At 48.2% G+C, this 16,311-nt stretch overlaps 1 protein-coding gene across 5 annotated transcripts in view; it reads right to left on the reverse strand.

The window, feature by feature from the left end:
- LOC119646995 (dynein intermediate chain 2, ciliary) overlaps positions 1 to 16,311 on the reverse strand; it is a 50,035-nt gene that overhangs the window by 6,074 nt on the left and 27,650 nt on the right. For all 5 annotated transcript variants that reach the window (XM_038047717.1, XM_038047714.1, XM_038047712.1 and 2 more), the window contains 5 exons: positions 6,658 to 6,770; positions 6,168 to 6,600; positions 6,029 to 6,106; positions 5,896 to 5,961; positions 5,726 to 5,832 (listed from right to left, as the gene is read on the reverse strand). In XM_038047717.1, the coding sequence (XP_037903645.1) occupies positions 5,726 to 5,832; positions 5,896 to 5,961; positions 6,029 to 6,106; positions 6,168 to 6,600; positions 6,658 to 6,770 (797 nt within the window). The remainder of the gene's footprint in view (positions 1 to 5,725; positions 5,833 to 5,895; positions 5,962 to 6,028; positions 6,107 to 6,167; positions 6,601 to 6,657; positions 6,771 to 16,311) is intronic.

A 16,311-nucleotide genomic window follows, 5' to 3' on the forward strand; every position in this document is an offset into this window, starting at 1 on the left:
TGCGTATCAACACGGGTGCCGTACTCCATAGTTCGGTAGAGATTTAGGTAATTCTTGCATCCACCAGTATGAATGCTAAGCCATGCACTTGGTATAGACTGGTACCGTTGTTGGTTGTCTCAGCGGGGCTCTGATTGTGGTCACAAAATCAATCCGTGTCTGAAGAGGACTGTATGATTAAGTCTCCACGACAGGTACCTACGTAAAACACCGAGGACTTCACTGTCAGTGCAACTGGTGCTCAGAGATGAAGATTTTTGAACGCATTCTTGAGAACCGTATTCGCGAAATCGTTGAAATAACCGTGAATCAAGCCGGATTTGTCAAGAACTGCGGAACTACTGACGCAATACACGCTGCGCAGTTACTTATGGAGAAACACCGTGAGAAGCATCGCCCTCTTTACATTGCATTTCTGGATCTAGAGAAAGCGTTTGACCGTGTACCACACGAACTTATCTGGCATCGACAACACTTAGTACCAGAAGAACTCGTGCGCTGAGTTCAATTGCTCTACCACGATCCGAAAAGTAAAGTTCGACCGATTCCCATGAAATAGGCACAATCACTGTCAGCGGCAGTGATCTGCCCAGAACTGAGCGATTTAAATACCTCGGGTCAACGCTATCAGCCAATGGAGAACTGCGTTATGAAATTGCTTCACGCATTAACGCAACCTGGATGAAGTGGCGTTCCCCATCTGGAGTTCTTTGTGATCGACGTATCAACGAACGTCTCAAATCGAAAATTTACCGCAATGTCGTCCGTTCAGTCGCTCTCTATGGTTCTGAGTGTTGGCCGACTATAAAAGACAATGAACGGCATCTTGCGGTGATGGAGACGAAGATGCTACGTTGGACTAGTGGCATCACACGTTTTGATCACATCCGAAATGAGGATATCCGCGGTCGTTATGGGGTTGCACCGATCGTGGAAAAGTTGCGAGAGAGGCGTCTTCGATGGTATAGTCACGCAATTCTCGCTAACGAGAATTCACTTCCCAAGATTGGTCTGAACATCGAAGTCGATGGTAAAGAACCAAAAAGCTGGCCTAAACAACGGTGGCTTGATGCGCTGGATGGGGATTTAAAAGCCTCGAGATTGCACCCAGATCAGGCATTCGATAGAGCCAAATGGCGAAACCGGCCACGATGAGCCGACCGCGCTTGTGAACGGGACAAAGGCTGAAGAAAAGAAGAAGACGCTAGACCAATAATTACTCTGGAAAACGCATGTCAGAAACGCTTGCCGGAAAGCTATAAGGACTCTGTATGGAACTAAACTCAACACACAACCCAGGGAGTTTCACAAACTCGGGTCAGAATCCTTTTGTGAAATCGGAAACGAGTTCTTGGCTATGACATTAAAAAATGAAGAAGATCGGCTTAGGGAAATATACGGGGGGAGTCTGCCAGGAATGGAGCATTCCAGGATGCTTATTGGAGGATACGAACCAATGGACTGTTTCATCCTCACCAAGAACAACCTCCGAATCATAGTGGAGTGCCGACTAAACTATCAGCTAGGGTAGGTAGGGATATCTATGGACCCTGCCTTCGGGTTCTGTGCGGAGTGTGTTGAAATCTCTACACTTTCTGGGACAGTGTCCAGCACTTGTGCAAAGTAGGTTGAGGCACCTGGGAGAACACTTGATACCAGATGCAAAGTTAAAAGATTTGGTACACTACAACCAGTAAAATGGGCACAATAGTTCTTTAAAGACGCAGTGCGACTTCTCCTTAACAGAATAATGATAATAATTATCATAAACCCATTCCCATTCCAGAGTCGAGACCACGATAATTAGGAAAGACCGGCACTGCGGTACCAAGGTTGCACTGAGTTTGGAGTATATGGAATGAACTACAGGCCAATTCGCAGTTCAGTCTACCACTGTTGTTCAGACATATGTGCCCGGGAGAATCAACAGAGGAGGTCTCACTGACAATTAGGTGGTATTAAATACCATCACATCACCCCGAACCAGATCTAAACTTTAGAAATCTCATATAACGTTGAGGTGGGGTATCGGAGGATAAAGATATTGATGGCAAAAATAAAGCGGATGAGAGCGGATCACGAATAAAATTTGAGGGATCAGAGTTGGTACTTGGAATTAGCAAAACCGCAGTTGTGAGAACCATTCGAGACTAGGAGCGATTGGCGATAGATATAGTTAATTAATACTACAGGACGAGAGAGTGAGAATACTATTTTAATAATCTGGAAAATAACAAATTCTGGCGACTAGGATGGAACAAATGAACTTGAGTAGAACATATAATGAGCCAACAGGCTGTAGAATGGTGTAACATAATTCAATCTTACACAAAGCACCTCAATCCATCCATTCATCCATCCCAGGAGGGGAATCTGAATCAATTTCTTCCTTATCACTAGCTATGGGTAGGGTGATCCCTTACATATTATCGACTATCTATTTAATGTCGGCAAATAATCTATTTGTCTAAAATACACGAATGACCACATCCTTAAGGCCCAAGGGAAGAGGACAGGGAAAAGGAAAGCTGCATCCTATGCAGGGACCGTGGCGCGACTGATGAGAGCATTGTGCACACTGCGGGATCGGGGCGGTGTCCAGTTTTCAGGGCAGAACTGGAAAGAGCTAGGATACGGTCAACATGATTCGCATCCTACAAATCAATATGCACCGGAGTGCAACCGCTCACGAGTTGCTAGCGCAGTTCGCTGCGGAGACCAAAGCTGATTTAGTACTCATCAGTGGGCAGTACCGAAACAAAGGCCCAGTTTCATGGCACCCAGACATATCAGGTACCGCTGCCATCTGGGTTCGGGACGGCACCCTCCTGCTAGGGCACTTGAATGGGGCATGCCTCACACAGATTCCAGAGGGAAACGAATTTTGGAAATGGCGGCAAGAACAGGACTGGTAGTTCTAAACACCGGATCCACCCCAACGTTCCGGCGCCCGGGCTGCGAAGGAAGCATTCCAGACGTAACCTTCGCGTCGGAATCACTGGTGTCGCTGGTGGACGGGTGGTGAGTTCTGGAAGACTTTTCGGCAAGTGACCACCAATGCATTGCTTTCGAAGTGGTGGACACAAACTCTCGGTGTGCGCCACCCCAGCGATCTTTATGTGTATGGAACGTCGCGAAAGTGAACACCGGGAAGTTTGTCGAAACTCTGGGTACAGGTGGGGCCACGCTGAAGGGTACTCCTGGGAGCGGTGGCGCCGCAGCTGACACTGTCGTAAATTCAGTTATGAACCTGATAACGACGGTCTGCGGAGCCTCCATGCCCAGGAACACATCGAAGCGCGGCAAACCATCCATGTACTGGTGCACAGTGGAAATCGCAGAGCTCCGGAAGGAGTGTCACAGGCTTCACCGCTTAACACAACGTCTAGGCGACCGGGGGGAGTCATGTACCATAATGATGGAGTACAAATCAGCCAAAAGGAGACTCCGCAGCGCAATAAACAAGAGTAAAGCTCGCTGCTGGCAAGATCTGGTCGACGAGGTAAATGAGAATCCGTGGGGACTCGGTTACAAACTGGTAACCCGAAAAATCGGGGCTCTACGGAAACCCTGTTCACTTAAGGCCGAGCAGATGGACCGCATTGTGAGGGCACTCTTGCCTGCGCACCCCGTATGGGATGGTGACGTCGGCGCGGAGAGCGCAGAGGACTGTCCACTTTTCTCTATAAAAGAGTTGGAACAGGCAGTCCTCTCTATGAAAAACAAGAAGGCGCCAGGACCCGATGGTATTCCAGCAGAGGTATACAAACTGGTATTCCAACACCGGCCAGACCTACTGCTCGGCGCATTCAACGCTTGCCTGAAAGAGGGCATTTTCCCTGTTCGTTGGAAAGTTGCGAGGCTTGCGCTGATCCCTAAAGGGAAAGGCGATCCCGAATTGCCGTCTTCATACCGCCCACTATGTATGCTTGACACTGCTAGGAAAGTGCTCGAAAAGCTCATCAGAAGTAGACTCGCTGAAGCCATACGCGCTGCCGGAGATTTATCTGCCCGGCAGTTTGGTTTTAGGGCAGGGAGATCGACAATTGATGCTGTCATGCAAGTCGTGGACGCCGTTCGACGAGCAGAGGCACATAGCCGCCGAACTCGACGGGTGGTGCTCCTCGTAACGCTTGACGTCAGAAACGCCTTCAATTCCGTAAGATGGACAGACATTCTAGGCACACTAGACAATACCTTCAACGTGCCGAACTATCTCTTACGGATTTTGAGGGACTATCTGAGGAACCGCTCCCTGCTCTATGAAACACTAGAGGGTCAAAGGTGGATGGTGGTCACGTCGGGGGTAGCACAGGGATCCATCCTAGGGCCGGACCTCTGGAACGCTACCTATGACAGTCTGCTTAAACTCGACATGCCAGAAGAGTCGTGCCTGGTCGGCTACGCAGATGATACCGCAGCGCTTGTTGCTGGACGCACTGTCGAACAGGCGCAAAGCAGACTCGGCATATTGATGCGACGGATAAGCGGATGGATGACTACTCATGGTTTCAACCTTACACTGGAAAAAACCGAAGTAGTCATCCTGACTAAAAAAAAATTCCGACCCTGCGTCCCATATCGTTCGGCGAGTCGGTCTTCGAGTCAAAATCAGCGGTAAAGTACCTCGGGTTGACCCTTGACTCAAAGATGAGCTTTTCTGAGCAAATCCAAGCAGCAGCGAACAGGGCTGCGGCTGGAGTTTCGGCGTTAAGTAGGCTAATGGCAAACATTGGGGGTCCTACGTCTAGTAGGCGACGTCTCCTGATGAGCTCAACGCAGTCTGTCCTGCTTTACGGCGCAGAGGTATGGGCTGACACTCTTAAAAAGGAGGTATACCGTAAACGCCTCGCGCAAGTACAGAGACGGAGAGCTTTACGGGTGGCGTCTGCGTATCGCACAGTCTCTGAACCGGCCGTGATGGTGATTGCGGGAGTTATCCCCGTTGCCCTTCTTGCTAGGGAGCGTCAGGCCATATACAAGCGCAAGGGAGCTGAGCCAAGGGAGGTGGTTGCTCGCGAAGAACGACAACACACTCTAGACGAGTGGTAGCTCTCTTGGCAAAATGAAACTAGAGGCAGATGGACTGCGCGACTCATCGGCAACCTGCGTAGCTGAATCGGAAGCATGGTGAGACTGACTATTTCCTTACCCAATTTTTAAGTGGGCATGGAGGTTTTCAGTCTTACCTGCACAAGATTGGAAAGGCGCGTTCTCCGGATTGTGTGTTTTGCAATGGAGTTGTGAACGATGCCCACCACACTTTTTTTTCTTGTGGAAGGTGGGATAGCAGCTCTATTTAAACACAGGGGATCTCTCTCCAGACAACATTGTGGAGGAGATGCTGAGGACTGCTGACAGGTGGAACCGTGTTGCCCATTACGTTCGGGCCCTTCTCGTTGCTAAGAAGATAGAACTCGACCGGTGGAGGAGCCGGATGGCAGGGGGTTCCTTGAGCTGACAGTTCCCTTCCTACTCTCCTGGTGAAAGGAATTCCCTAATTTGAAGGCTCCGCAAGGCGGGAGAGTTCGGGGACTGGCCCGAAGTAATGTGACAAACGGTTCCAGGCTAGCTTTTTGACGATGGGGAGGTGTTTAGTTGGTAGTCCGACGACGTACCGAATCGGGAATCCAACACTGTGTGCGTAAATGCATTCACCTACCCTTCCCCCCCAAAAAAAAAAGGGAAGAGGACAGGGCTTCATCTTTAGTTCGCTTATACTTACTTCAGATACGAATTCGGCATGCTTCCCATTGACTCCCTGTGACATGTATATTGGGTCCTTGCATCCAATCTGCAGATTATAAACGGCCACGTTGCCATCATATAATCCTGGTAAATAAAAATACTTAGTGGGAAATCCATCAGCGTTTGGAAGTTATCTCTACTGCGTACCTATGGCCAACAAAAACGGATATTTCGGATGAATATCACAACACATCACACCACTCTCACACGTTACTAGGATTAAATGGATTTGGTTAGTGTTGAAAATCATTTTGAAATAGTTTAGAATCTGTTTACGTACTCCTATAATCTGGAAAAGATGGGTTTTTGATAGTGAACAGACAAACAGCTCCTTCAGCGAATTGTTTCATGAAATCAACTGGAATGGAAGGAAGTAACTTAAATTCTTGTGTTGCATCTTGAAACAAAGTTTTACTCACAGGATCCAAAACAAACTGCGAACAAATCATAGTACAAAGTATTAAAGCAAATATCGGTAACGGTCATCTTTTTGGTTTTCTCATAAGAGAATTTCCAGAGTGGTAGGAGCGTGCCTTCCTCTTCCCGAAACTCATCTGACGGATCTTCCCAATAACGATAGTCCTGGGCAATATCGTCGTAGATGTTTTGGTTAATCATTCGCTCGAGAATTTGCCAACACTGAAGGTATCTTTTGTTCAACTCCTCCGTGGCTTGATTCTTGTCGGACTTCTTTTTCGACTCCTCTTTCTTGTAGGCTCCCGGTTTCTTTTCCTTTTCCTTCTCTTTCTGTTGTTGGGCGTAGTCTTCGGCGTAACTATCGTAGATAACCCATTGAAGAACATTTCCACCGTATGTTGATCTTGGAGGAGGTATAGTTTGTGTTTCAACTGACTGTAGGGGTACAGGAATTAGCACTTAGGGACCTGTTTTGTTTTAGTGTATACCAACCCTTGAAGGATTATTGTAAGTCAGCGCAGCTCGTTCGCAATAATTGAATTGGTTAATTAATTTACGTTTTTTACCTCCTGGCTGCGGGGCTGCTACACGGCCTTCGTCTTCCTCTGGAATAATTAAAGTTTGAAAAGCCATTATGGATTTGAATGCGTTGGAACTTTAAAATTTATCCTTGGTCGATAAGGAAAATCTCAACCTGCTTTTCATATAAATTGAATCGGTACCTAACTAACAAATGGAGAGCTATGCACGCTTGCTTAACTTGAAGGCATGATTGGAGTGTGGTTGCACTGACAGTGCCGCAAAAATCAACAAAGGAATGCGTATAAAATGAAGGCAAAAAGTAGGCTACATTCGGATGAGAGGGAGGTTTCTTGAAATCTTCAGGCACCAAAATGTATTTATTTATTTAATGAGGACAATACACAGAGGGAGGAGCAAGTAAATGACATAATTTACGCTTAAAGCTAGAGAGGGAGATAGAGTCAAAGGACCCAAGCTGTAGGGCATTGTAGGACGGGCAAAACCTCGAGCGATGCCACTTGGGCGGTGGATGCGTCTGGCAACGCCGCAATCTGGGCGTGCAGAAGACAGGCCATTCAGGAAGTCATGTCCCCCGCGGCAGCCGGTTTTATAAGGGCGAAGGTCAACGGTGTCCATATTTACAGGTGCTACGCCCCTCCTAGTGCAACCTTAGCACAATATGAGGAGATGTTGGACAGTCTGGTGTTGGACGCTAGAGACCGCAGCCCTAAAATCATTGCGGGCGATTTCAACGCGTGGGCCCTGGAGTGGGGAAGCCGATCGACGAACACCAAAGGTCAAATTCTGTTGGAGTCATTTGCTGAGCTGGACATCATGCTGGCCAACGTTGGATGCGTGCCCACCTTTCGAGGAAGAGGGTCGGGTTCGATCGTTGACCTGACATTTGTTAGCACTTCACTGGTGAGAGAGATGGCTTGGCAAGTGAGTGAGCATTACACCCACAGTGACCACCAGGCCATCTTCCTCCGCATTGGGTACCGGGGAACCAGTCAACGATGCTCTGGAGGTGGAAAGGCTAAGGCGGTTGGCTGGTCTATCGGAGCTTTCGACGAGGAGACATTCCTGGCCGCATTGGAAGGAGCCCATGATCCGGATGGAACAGTGGTGGAAAGGGTCACACAGCTGTCTCAGCGTGTAACCGAAGCATGCGACGCTACGATGCCACGACGACGTTTGCACCACGGCAAGAGGCCAAACTACTGGTGGAACACGGAGATCGTTTCCTTGAGATCCTCTTGTCCTCGAGCGAGGAGACTTTCCCACAAAACAAGGGGAAGGCCGGAGCACCTGGAGCGTGAGGAGGAATACAAGGATCTACGAAGCAACCTTAAAAAGGCCATTCGAAGAAGCAAGCGGGAATGCTACCAGAAGCTCTGCATGGAGGCTAATACGAATCCGTGGGGTACAGCCTACCAAGTTGTAATGAAGAAGATCCGCGGGCGAAAATCACCTCAAGTGACATGCCCACGGCTCTTGTTGCAAGAAAATTACAACTCTTTTTCCGCAGCAGGAGCAGGACGAAAGAGAACCCCAACTGGCAGCTCAGCAGGACGTCTTCTCGATCCCTGATGTTACCGAAGAGGAACTTTGGGAAATCTGCAGACGTATTGGGGACAACAACGCTCCGGGATTGGACGGAATTCCGAACAGGGCTCTGAAGGTGGCGGTCAAGGCCAGACCAAGGTGGTTCGCAAGCACATTCGAATCGTGCATGGCGTGCAAGGAGTGTTTCCCGCCCAGTGGAAGAGGCAGAAACTGGTATTGCTGCCGAAGCCCCAAAAACAACCGGGCGTGCCCTCTTCATATCGTCCTATTTGTCTCTTAGACACCATGCGGACGATGTTGGAGAGGGTGATATACAACAGGCTGCTCCCGTTCATCGAGCTTGCGGGTGGTCTTTCAGAGCGGCAATATGGGTTTCGGCGAGCCCGTTCTACGGTCGATGCAGTAGCAAAGGTCGTGGAATTGGCTCGAAATGCAATGGCCATGGGCAAATGCTGTGCTTTGGTGACGCTGGACGTCAAAAATGTTTTTAACTCAGCCAATTGGGGCTGGATTAAAAGCGCTTTGGCCAAACTGAGTGTTCCTAGCTACTTGGCTCGGCTCATCGAGAGTTACTTTTCGAACAGACTTCTGTGGTACGAGACGGATGACGGGCCGAAGGAGTACATTGTGACAGCAGGTGTGCCGCAAGGTTCTGTATTGGGACCGCTGCTGTGGAACATAATGTACGACGGAGTGCTTGGTCTTCGCGTGCCGGAGGAGACAACGCTGATTGGTTTTGCGGACGACCTGACGGTAGTTGCAATTGCAAAGCATCCCGAGGACGTGGAGCTTTATGCAAATGAAGCCATTCATACCATCAAGTCATGGTTACGAATGGCCAAGCTGGACCTGGCGGACGAAAAGACTGAGGCGGTCCTCATTACCAACCGTAGGAAGAACAACACGGTTACCATCCAGGTTGGTAATCGTGAGGTCGTCTCAAAATCGGTTGTCAAATACCTGGGGGTGGTGATCGATGCCAAGCTGAGTTTCAAGGGACACTTGGATTATGCGCCAGAGAAGGCAGCAAATGCCAGCTCATCCCTTGCAAGGATGATGCCTAACGTGGGAGGGCCGAAGTATCGTCGCAGGCTACTGATCACGGGAGTGGTGAGGTCGATCCTGCTATACGCGGCCCCTGTCTGGGCGGGAGCGTTGAACCACGCTGTCAACCGCAGGAAGATAAATGCGGCACACCGGCCAATTGCGCTAAGGGTGTGCAGCGCATTTAGGACGGCGTCGACGGAGGCAGTGTGTGTCATCGCAGGAATGATTCCTATAGATCTTCTAGCGAGTGAGGCACACTGGCTCTACGAAAAACGGAAGGCAAATCTAGCCGAGGTGAATGCGGATTTCCGAAAAGCCATCAGGAGAGAGTTGTGTGGCAAGTGGCAACAACGATGGGATAACTCCGACAAGGGCAGGTGGACCCATACATTGATCCCGTGTATCGAGAAATGGGTCAACCGAAAGCACGGAGAATTGAATTACCACCTGACACAGTTCCTTACGGGACACGGTGGCTATAGGAAGTACTTGCATCGCTTCGAGTTGGACGAGTCTCCCAACTGTCCTGAATGCGGTGCTACACCCGAGGACCCGGAGCACGTTATGTTCCATTGTTCCAGATGTTTGCAGCAGAAAAGGAGGTTGAACAGCATCTTAGGGGCGGACATCGAGCCCTCCAACCTGGTGGAAGAGATGCTGAAGTCGGAGGAAAATTGGATGGCGGTAAATGAGGCAGTAGCCGTGGTGCAGACAAAACTCCTGGAGTTGGATTGAGCTCGAAAGGCGGCGCGACGGAGACGTGACATGGACGAACTGGTATAGCGAATCAGAGCCTCCCCCGCGAAGTAATACTTCACGGTGGTGCCGCGGGGAGGGGCGGAAGAGTGGGGGTGGTTTTAGTGGGTGCGAATCCCACACACTGCTGCAACCTGGCGCAGCAGCGTCTTTCTAAGATTTCCACCTCCATCCATAAAAAAAACAAAAAAACCTCGAGCGCCGCGAAGGGTACATCAAAAATGTCCGCATTACGTGTGTTATGAGACGAGGCGAGACCATTGCAGAGTTTGAAAAGAGTACACATATCAAGGAAGATACGGCGTTGCTGTAGGGAAGGGAGATTGAGGGTGCGGAGTCGTGACGGATAATCAACCCGTGGAAGGTTCTTTTTGTAAAAGAGGGTGAATTTGCGTTGTACAGCTTCAAGAGCGCGGCCGTCACGGATGCGGTAGGGGGACCAGACTACACAGCAATATTCAAGGATGCTTCTGACAAGGGAATTGAAGAGTGTTAAGGAGGGCTGGATTGAGGTAAAGTCGGAGGAGGAATGTAGGATAAAACCAGACATTTTGGAAGCACTATTGATGATGTCAACGAAGTGGGAACTGAAACGAAGTTTATCGTCGAATATTACACCCAGGACTTTGAAGGAGGTCCGTAGTGAAAGGGATTGTCCACTGAGAGAATAGGAAAAGGATGTTGGGAAGGGTTTAAGGGAATAGCGCATCCAGTGGCATTTGTTGATATTCAGTGTTAGCTTGTTGACCGAACACCAACGGGCTAAATTATCAAGCTTGGACTGGAAGAGAACACAGTCCAACGGAGACGAAACAGATGCAAACAATTTAAGGTCGTCTGCGTAAAGCAAATACGGACAGGTGAGGATGGAGGCGAGGTCATTGATAAAAAAACAGGAAGAGTAGGGGACCAAGTGTAGAGCCTTGGGGAACACCAGAGGAAGGAGAGAAGGAACCAGATGAGTGACCATGAAAAGAAACTTTGCAGGAATGGTATGAGAGATAGGAGCAAAGCCAGGAGCTGACTGAAGGAGGGAAGTCTAGTAATGAAAGTTTAGAGAGGAGAATGTGATGGTCAACGGTGTCAAAGGCTTTGGAGAAATCGGTATAAATAGCATGTACATCCTGTGGTGAATTCAAGCATTTAGCAACAAAGTTGGTAAAGACCAGAAGATTTGAAGCCGTTGATCTATGTTTCACGAAACCATGCTGCTCTTTGACAATGAGATGACCGAAGTGCGCAGTCAACCAGTCGTTGACGTATCTTTCTAGGATTTTGGAGCAAGAGGAAAGAAGAGAAATGGGGCGGTAGTTCACTGCAAGGGAAGGGTCTCCGCTCTTGATAGGAACGATAAGGGCCTCTTTCCAGAGACGGGGAAAGTAGCATTCATCTAGACTTTTGCTGTAGATTATACACAGAGGGAGGGAAATGTGTTTTCTACAGTTATGGAGAAAGAGATTAGGAAGCCCATCGGGGCCAGGTCCAACATTGGGGTCAAGATTGCCAATAAGGAACTCAACCAAGGAAGGCGTAAGGAGAGGAATGGCTAGAGATTCGGAGGAGTCTGTAGTTATGAAAGGTGTAGAGGGTGAAGAGCTCGAGGGAGAAAACACTGAACAGAAGTAGCTGCAGAGAAGGTCGCAGGATTGTTGAGAGGAGTTGGCAGTGGAGTCAGCGAAGCTGATAGAAGAAGGGAGAGATTGAGTTCGATTAGGAGAATTGCGAGCATGAGACCAAAAGGGTTTTAAGTTATCGCGGGCAAGGTCGGCTTCGACGCTCAATAGGTACCTTTTACGCACTTTTCTGACCATTGACTTCACACTAGAGCGTATAGCCTTAAAGTAAGCAAGGTCGGCGTCATTCTTAGAAGACCGAAACTTCTTCCGCAGTGTACGTTTCAGGCGAATGTTGATAAGAATTTCCGTTGTGAACCAAGTTGGGTACAAACGTAGGCAGAGAGGGAAAGAAGGGACATAACAGGAGAGGAGATCAGAGAGGATATTGTAGAAGGTGTTAAGAGCTTGATCACACGATGAGTTGCTTCATATATGTACCCAGTTGAAAGACGCTAAAGCTGAGTTCAGACCGACAAAATTGGCTTTGCGGAAGTTGAACTTAGTGGGTTTACGCTTGGTTTTGGGTTTTGAACGAGGGAGTCCCGCTTCAAATTCAACCGCGGGTTGGTGAGCGTCAGTTTTGACATACGAGGATGTGCAAGGAAATAAAGAGAGGTGGCATTCGGGTAGGTTAGAAAAGAAGAGATCGAGAGTGCGGCCCAAGGGGTTTTTGGTGGTATTGAAATTCAGGGCAGAGCAAGTGTACCTAAAGGAAGAAAGTGGGAGGGAAGAATGGGAGAAGTTGTTGGAAGGAATTGGAAGGCTAGGATGATTAGACCAGTTGAGCATGGGGAGGTTGAAAATGACCTAGATGCTCATCAAATATCGCTTAAAGGACTTATTTATGATTGATTTGGCAAAGCTTTGAAGTCAGCTGAATTTTCGGTGTCAGGAGAAGGCTCTTTTGTATTCGTGGGTAAACTTAATGATAAGGAGGCAAAGCCTTGATGGAAGGTAGGTTTGACGTTGTTGCAGGTAAGGAGGATTGAGTGTGCGGAGCCGAGAAGGATGGCCCACACAGAGAAAGTTCTTTTATAGAAGAAGGATCGGGTGGATTTTTGCTATCAGATGCTAGGAAAACATCATCTGCATAAAGCAGTGTGTAGGGCGCTGGACGTTGGATATCCCGTGTGACGGTGTCCATAACAAGGACAAAGAGGAGTGGTGAGAGGGCACTTCCTTGATGAACTCCAACAGAGACACGAAGCGGTTTTGATACACCCGCCATACTTCGAACTTTACTTTTCGGATCGTGGTAGAGCAATTGAACCCAGCGCACGAGTTCTTTTGGCACGAAGTGTTGTCGCAAAGCATACCAGATGAGTTCGTGTGGTACACGGTCAAATGCTTTCTCTAGATCCAGAAAGGCAATGTATTATGGCGACTACTTGTTGCCTTCCTCAGTACTTGGGAAACAGCTTTGGATTTTTTATTTATTGGGTTGGGGAAAAAGTAATGTCGTATTTATGATCGAACTTTAACGCTTTATTTAACATACTTAGAATTATCCGATTTAAGTCAAATATGCGCCGTTTTGTTCGCAAAGTTGTTGCCATTTAGAAGGCAACTCCATTATGCCCCTCTTATAAAACCCCCCTCCTTATTAGCAAAAAACTCAGACAGCCAATTTTCACAAGCCTCTTTTGAGGCCAACTTAGTAGCGTTTCGCATGGACCGGAAGAGATGATAATCACTTGGTGCCAGTTCCGGACTATACGGTGGATGCGATAGGACATCCCATCCGAGCTCTCGTAGCTTCCGGCAGGTCATCAAAGATGTGTGAGGCCGAGCGTTGTCTTGGTGGAACAGAACACCATTCCTGTTGACCAATCCTGGCCGCTTCTGGTCAATCGCCTGCTTCAAACGATCGAGTTGCTCACAGTAGAGGACCGAATTGAGGGTCTGGCCATAGTTGAGCAGCTCATAGTGGATGACTCCCTTCCAATCCCACCAAACATGCAGCAAAACCTTCCTGGCCGTCAATCCGGGCTTGACGATGGTGGATCGGCTCGTTGCGCTTCGACCACCATCTTTTTTCGCTTGAGATTTTCGTACGTGATCCATTTTTCATCACCAGTCACCATAGGCTTCAAAAATGGGTCGAGATTTTTTTCCGTCAACTCGTGTGGCACCCAAACATCTAGCTTTTTTTTGGAATCCAATCTTCTGCAAATGGTTCCAAACTGATTTATGATCCTTATCCAGTTCCTGGCCAATCGAGCGAATGCTCACATGCCGGTCTACTTGGATGATTTCGACGATTTTATCGTTTTCTACGACGATTAGCCTACCAGTACGGGGTGTATCTTCGACATCCACTACACCAGAACGAAATCGATCGAACCAACGCTGTGCTGTGTGAGTCGTTACAGTATCGGACCCATAAACTTCACAAATTTTTTCGGCAGCCTTCGTTGCATTTTTACCTCTCAGCTAGTGAAAACGTGTAAGCGCAACATGTTTGGAGAGCGTTTAGCCGATGTGCAGCTTGTCGCTGTCTACACTGGTGCCGCGTATAAAATGACAGAGCTGACGAACCATAAAAGTAATCGACTGTGTTTCGGGCCGCCTGTAATCGGAAGCATCTTTGTCAGTGTTGAGCTGAAAGTCGGTGATTTCTGCCCGGTCAACTTTAAGTGGGGTTTAAAGCTTAGCTTGGAGTCGAATGTTACTCCCAGGTATTTCAGCAATGGCTGAGAGCTAATAATAAATTTCAACAACCGCTTTGTAAAGAGAACCAAGTCCGTCTTGTGCTCAGCTAGCTTCAGCCCGTGGTCGTTAAACCAAGACTTGATCGTCCGTATAGTTTCGTACGCATATATCTCTACTTCGTCGGGGAGATTGGATGATATGGAACCTCCAACGTCATCTGGGAATCCGACGACAATGGCTTGTTTAGCTACTGGAAGCCGTAAAGCCCCATTATACATTAAGTTCCATAGCAGAGGGCCCAGAACAGACCCCTTCGTCCGAATCATAAAGTAGCTTCCGGTGTCAGAAGTAGTCGAAAATTGTCGAAGATGCGTTTGTGCCGCAATGAGCGCTTCGATGATATGGTTTGATAGCATCAACCGCTGACCGAGTCATCCGGAAACCAAGCTGCCTTTTTGATAAATAATCGCCACTATCAATTATTGGATATAGCCGATTATATATTACCCGCTTAAGGACCTTTCCTATATATTCAGAAGACAAATAGGTTTATAGGATGTTGGTTCACGTATCGGCTTACCTGTCTTTGGGATAGATACAGGCCTTTGTATTTTCCACTCTACGGAAAAGGACCCTTCTTTTAGACAATCTGTAAATACCTGTGCGAAAATGCTTGGTGCCATTCTGATTGCCAGTTTCAGCGCCTTGTTAGGGATTCGATCAATGCCGGGGGCTGCGGTACCTCGGACCTTTTCACACCGCAACCTTTTCACTTATATCCCAAATGCCTTGATGGAGGCTTTTGTATTGTTCGCAGACAATACCAACATCGATTTCCTCTTCATACATTTTCTGTGCTAGCAGGTCCTGAGCGGCTTGGCAGTGATTAAGATTCAGCTTAGAGTACTTAAAGCGATCCTGTAGTTTGGACTCCTGGTGTTACCCGTTATCCGTCCGTCACCCGTCAGTCCATCTTTTTTTAGGAGGTGGAAATCTTCAAAAGACTCTGGCCTGGGCACGTCAGAGTGTGGGATTTTTACTCACTAAAACCACCCCCGACTCCCCCCTACCCCGTAGAACCACCTTTAGGTATTACATCACGGGACGGAGTTAGCTTACTTTAGCAGTACTCCTGCCAAGCTACCATTCTCCGGATAAAATTTTCCGGTGATAGCACTTCACCTAGAGTTTCCTCTAAGTTCCTCGTTTCTTCCACGAACCTAGGACATTGGAAGAATACTTGCGCCGGGCCCTCTGAAGCGGGGTATATTGACGGTATCCTCTATGGCCGAGAAACTGGGTGAAATTATAATTGATCTCCCCATGTTTTCTCTCCAGCCACTAACCGATGGAAGGGATCAACCTGTAAGTCTAACGACTCTTTTCTGACTGGTCCCATCGCTGGTGTCATCTGCTTGTGGATTTCTCCCTTTCGGCTTTTTTCACCTGCGATAAGGGAGAAATGGACCTGGTATCATAAATGTTCATCACTTCGGTTGCCGGAATGTCAATCGGCATCATTCCCGAGATGACGAACGCTGCATCATCTGAGACGATTCTGCAGGCAGAACACACCCTTAAGGTTGTTCTTCTGTAAACCGTACTCAGTTCATATCCATTGCCTAAAACATGCGGCGGCAAGTATGCCGTGGTCCTCCTACCTTCGGCATCATCCTTGCCAGAGCCATACTCGTAGTGGATACTTTTTCGCAAGTATGCCCTATGTGCTGCTTAAAATTGGGTTTTCCGTCTATCATCACCCCCAAGTATTTGATGACCGACTTGGAAGTGATGATACTATTCCCGATTCTAATGCAGGCTTAATTTTTCTTGCGGTGCTTAGTGATGAGGATCGCTTCCGTCTTTTCCTCCGCGAGTGGCAGCCTCTCTAACCAAGCCACAATAACACTGATTGCTTCGCTTGAGTTCGATTCAGCATCTCTGGAACCGGATGGTTAAGTACATCATTATACATGATCTTCCACAG

Source organism: Hermetia illucens, chromosome 1 (assembly GCF_905115235.1).
Source record: "Hermetia illucens chromosome 1, iHerIll2.2.curated.20191125, whole genome shotgun sequence".
Classification (NCBI taxonomy): domain Eukaryota; kingdom Metazoa; phylum Arthropoda; class Insecta; order Diptera; family Stratiomyidae; genus Hermetia; species Hermetia illucens.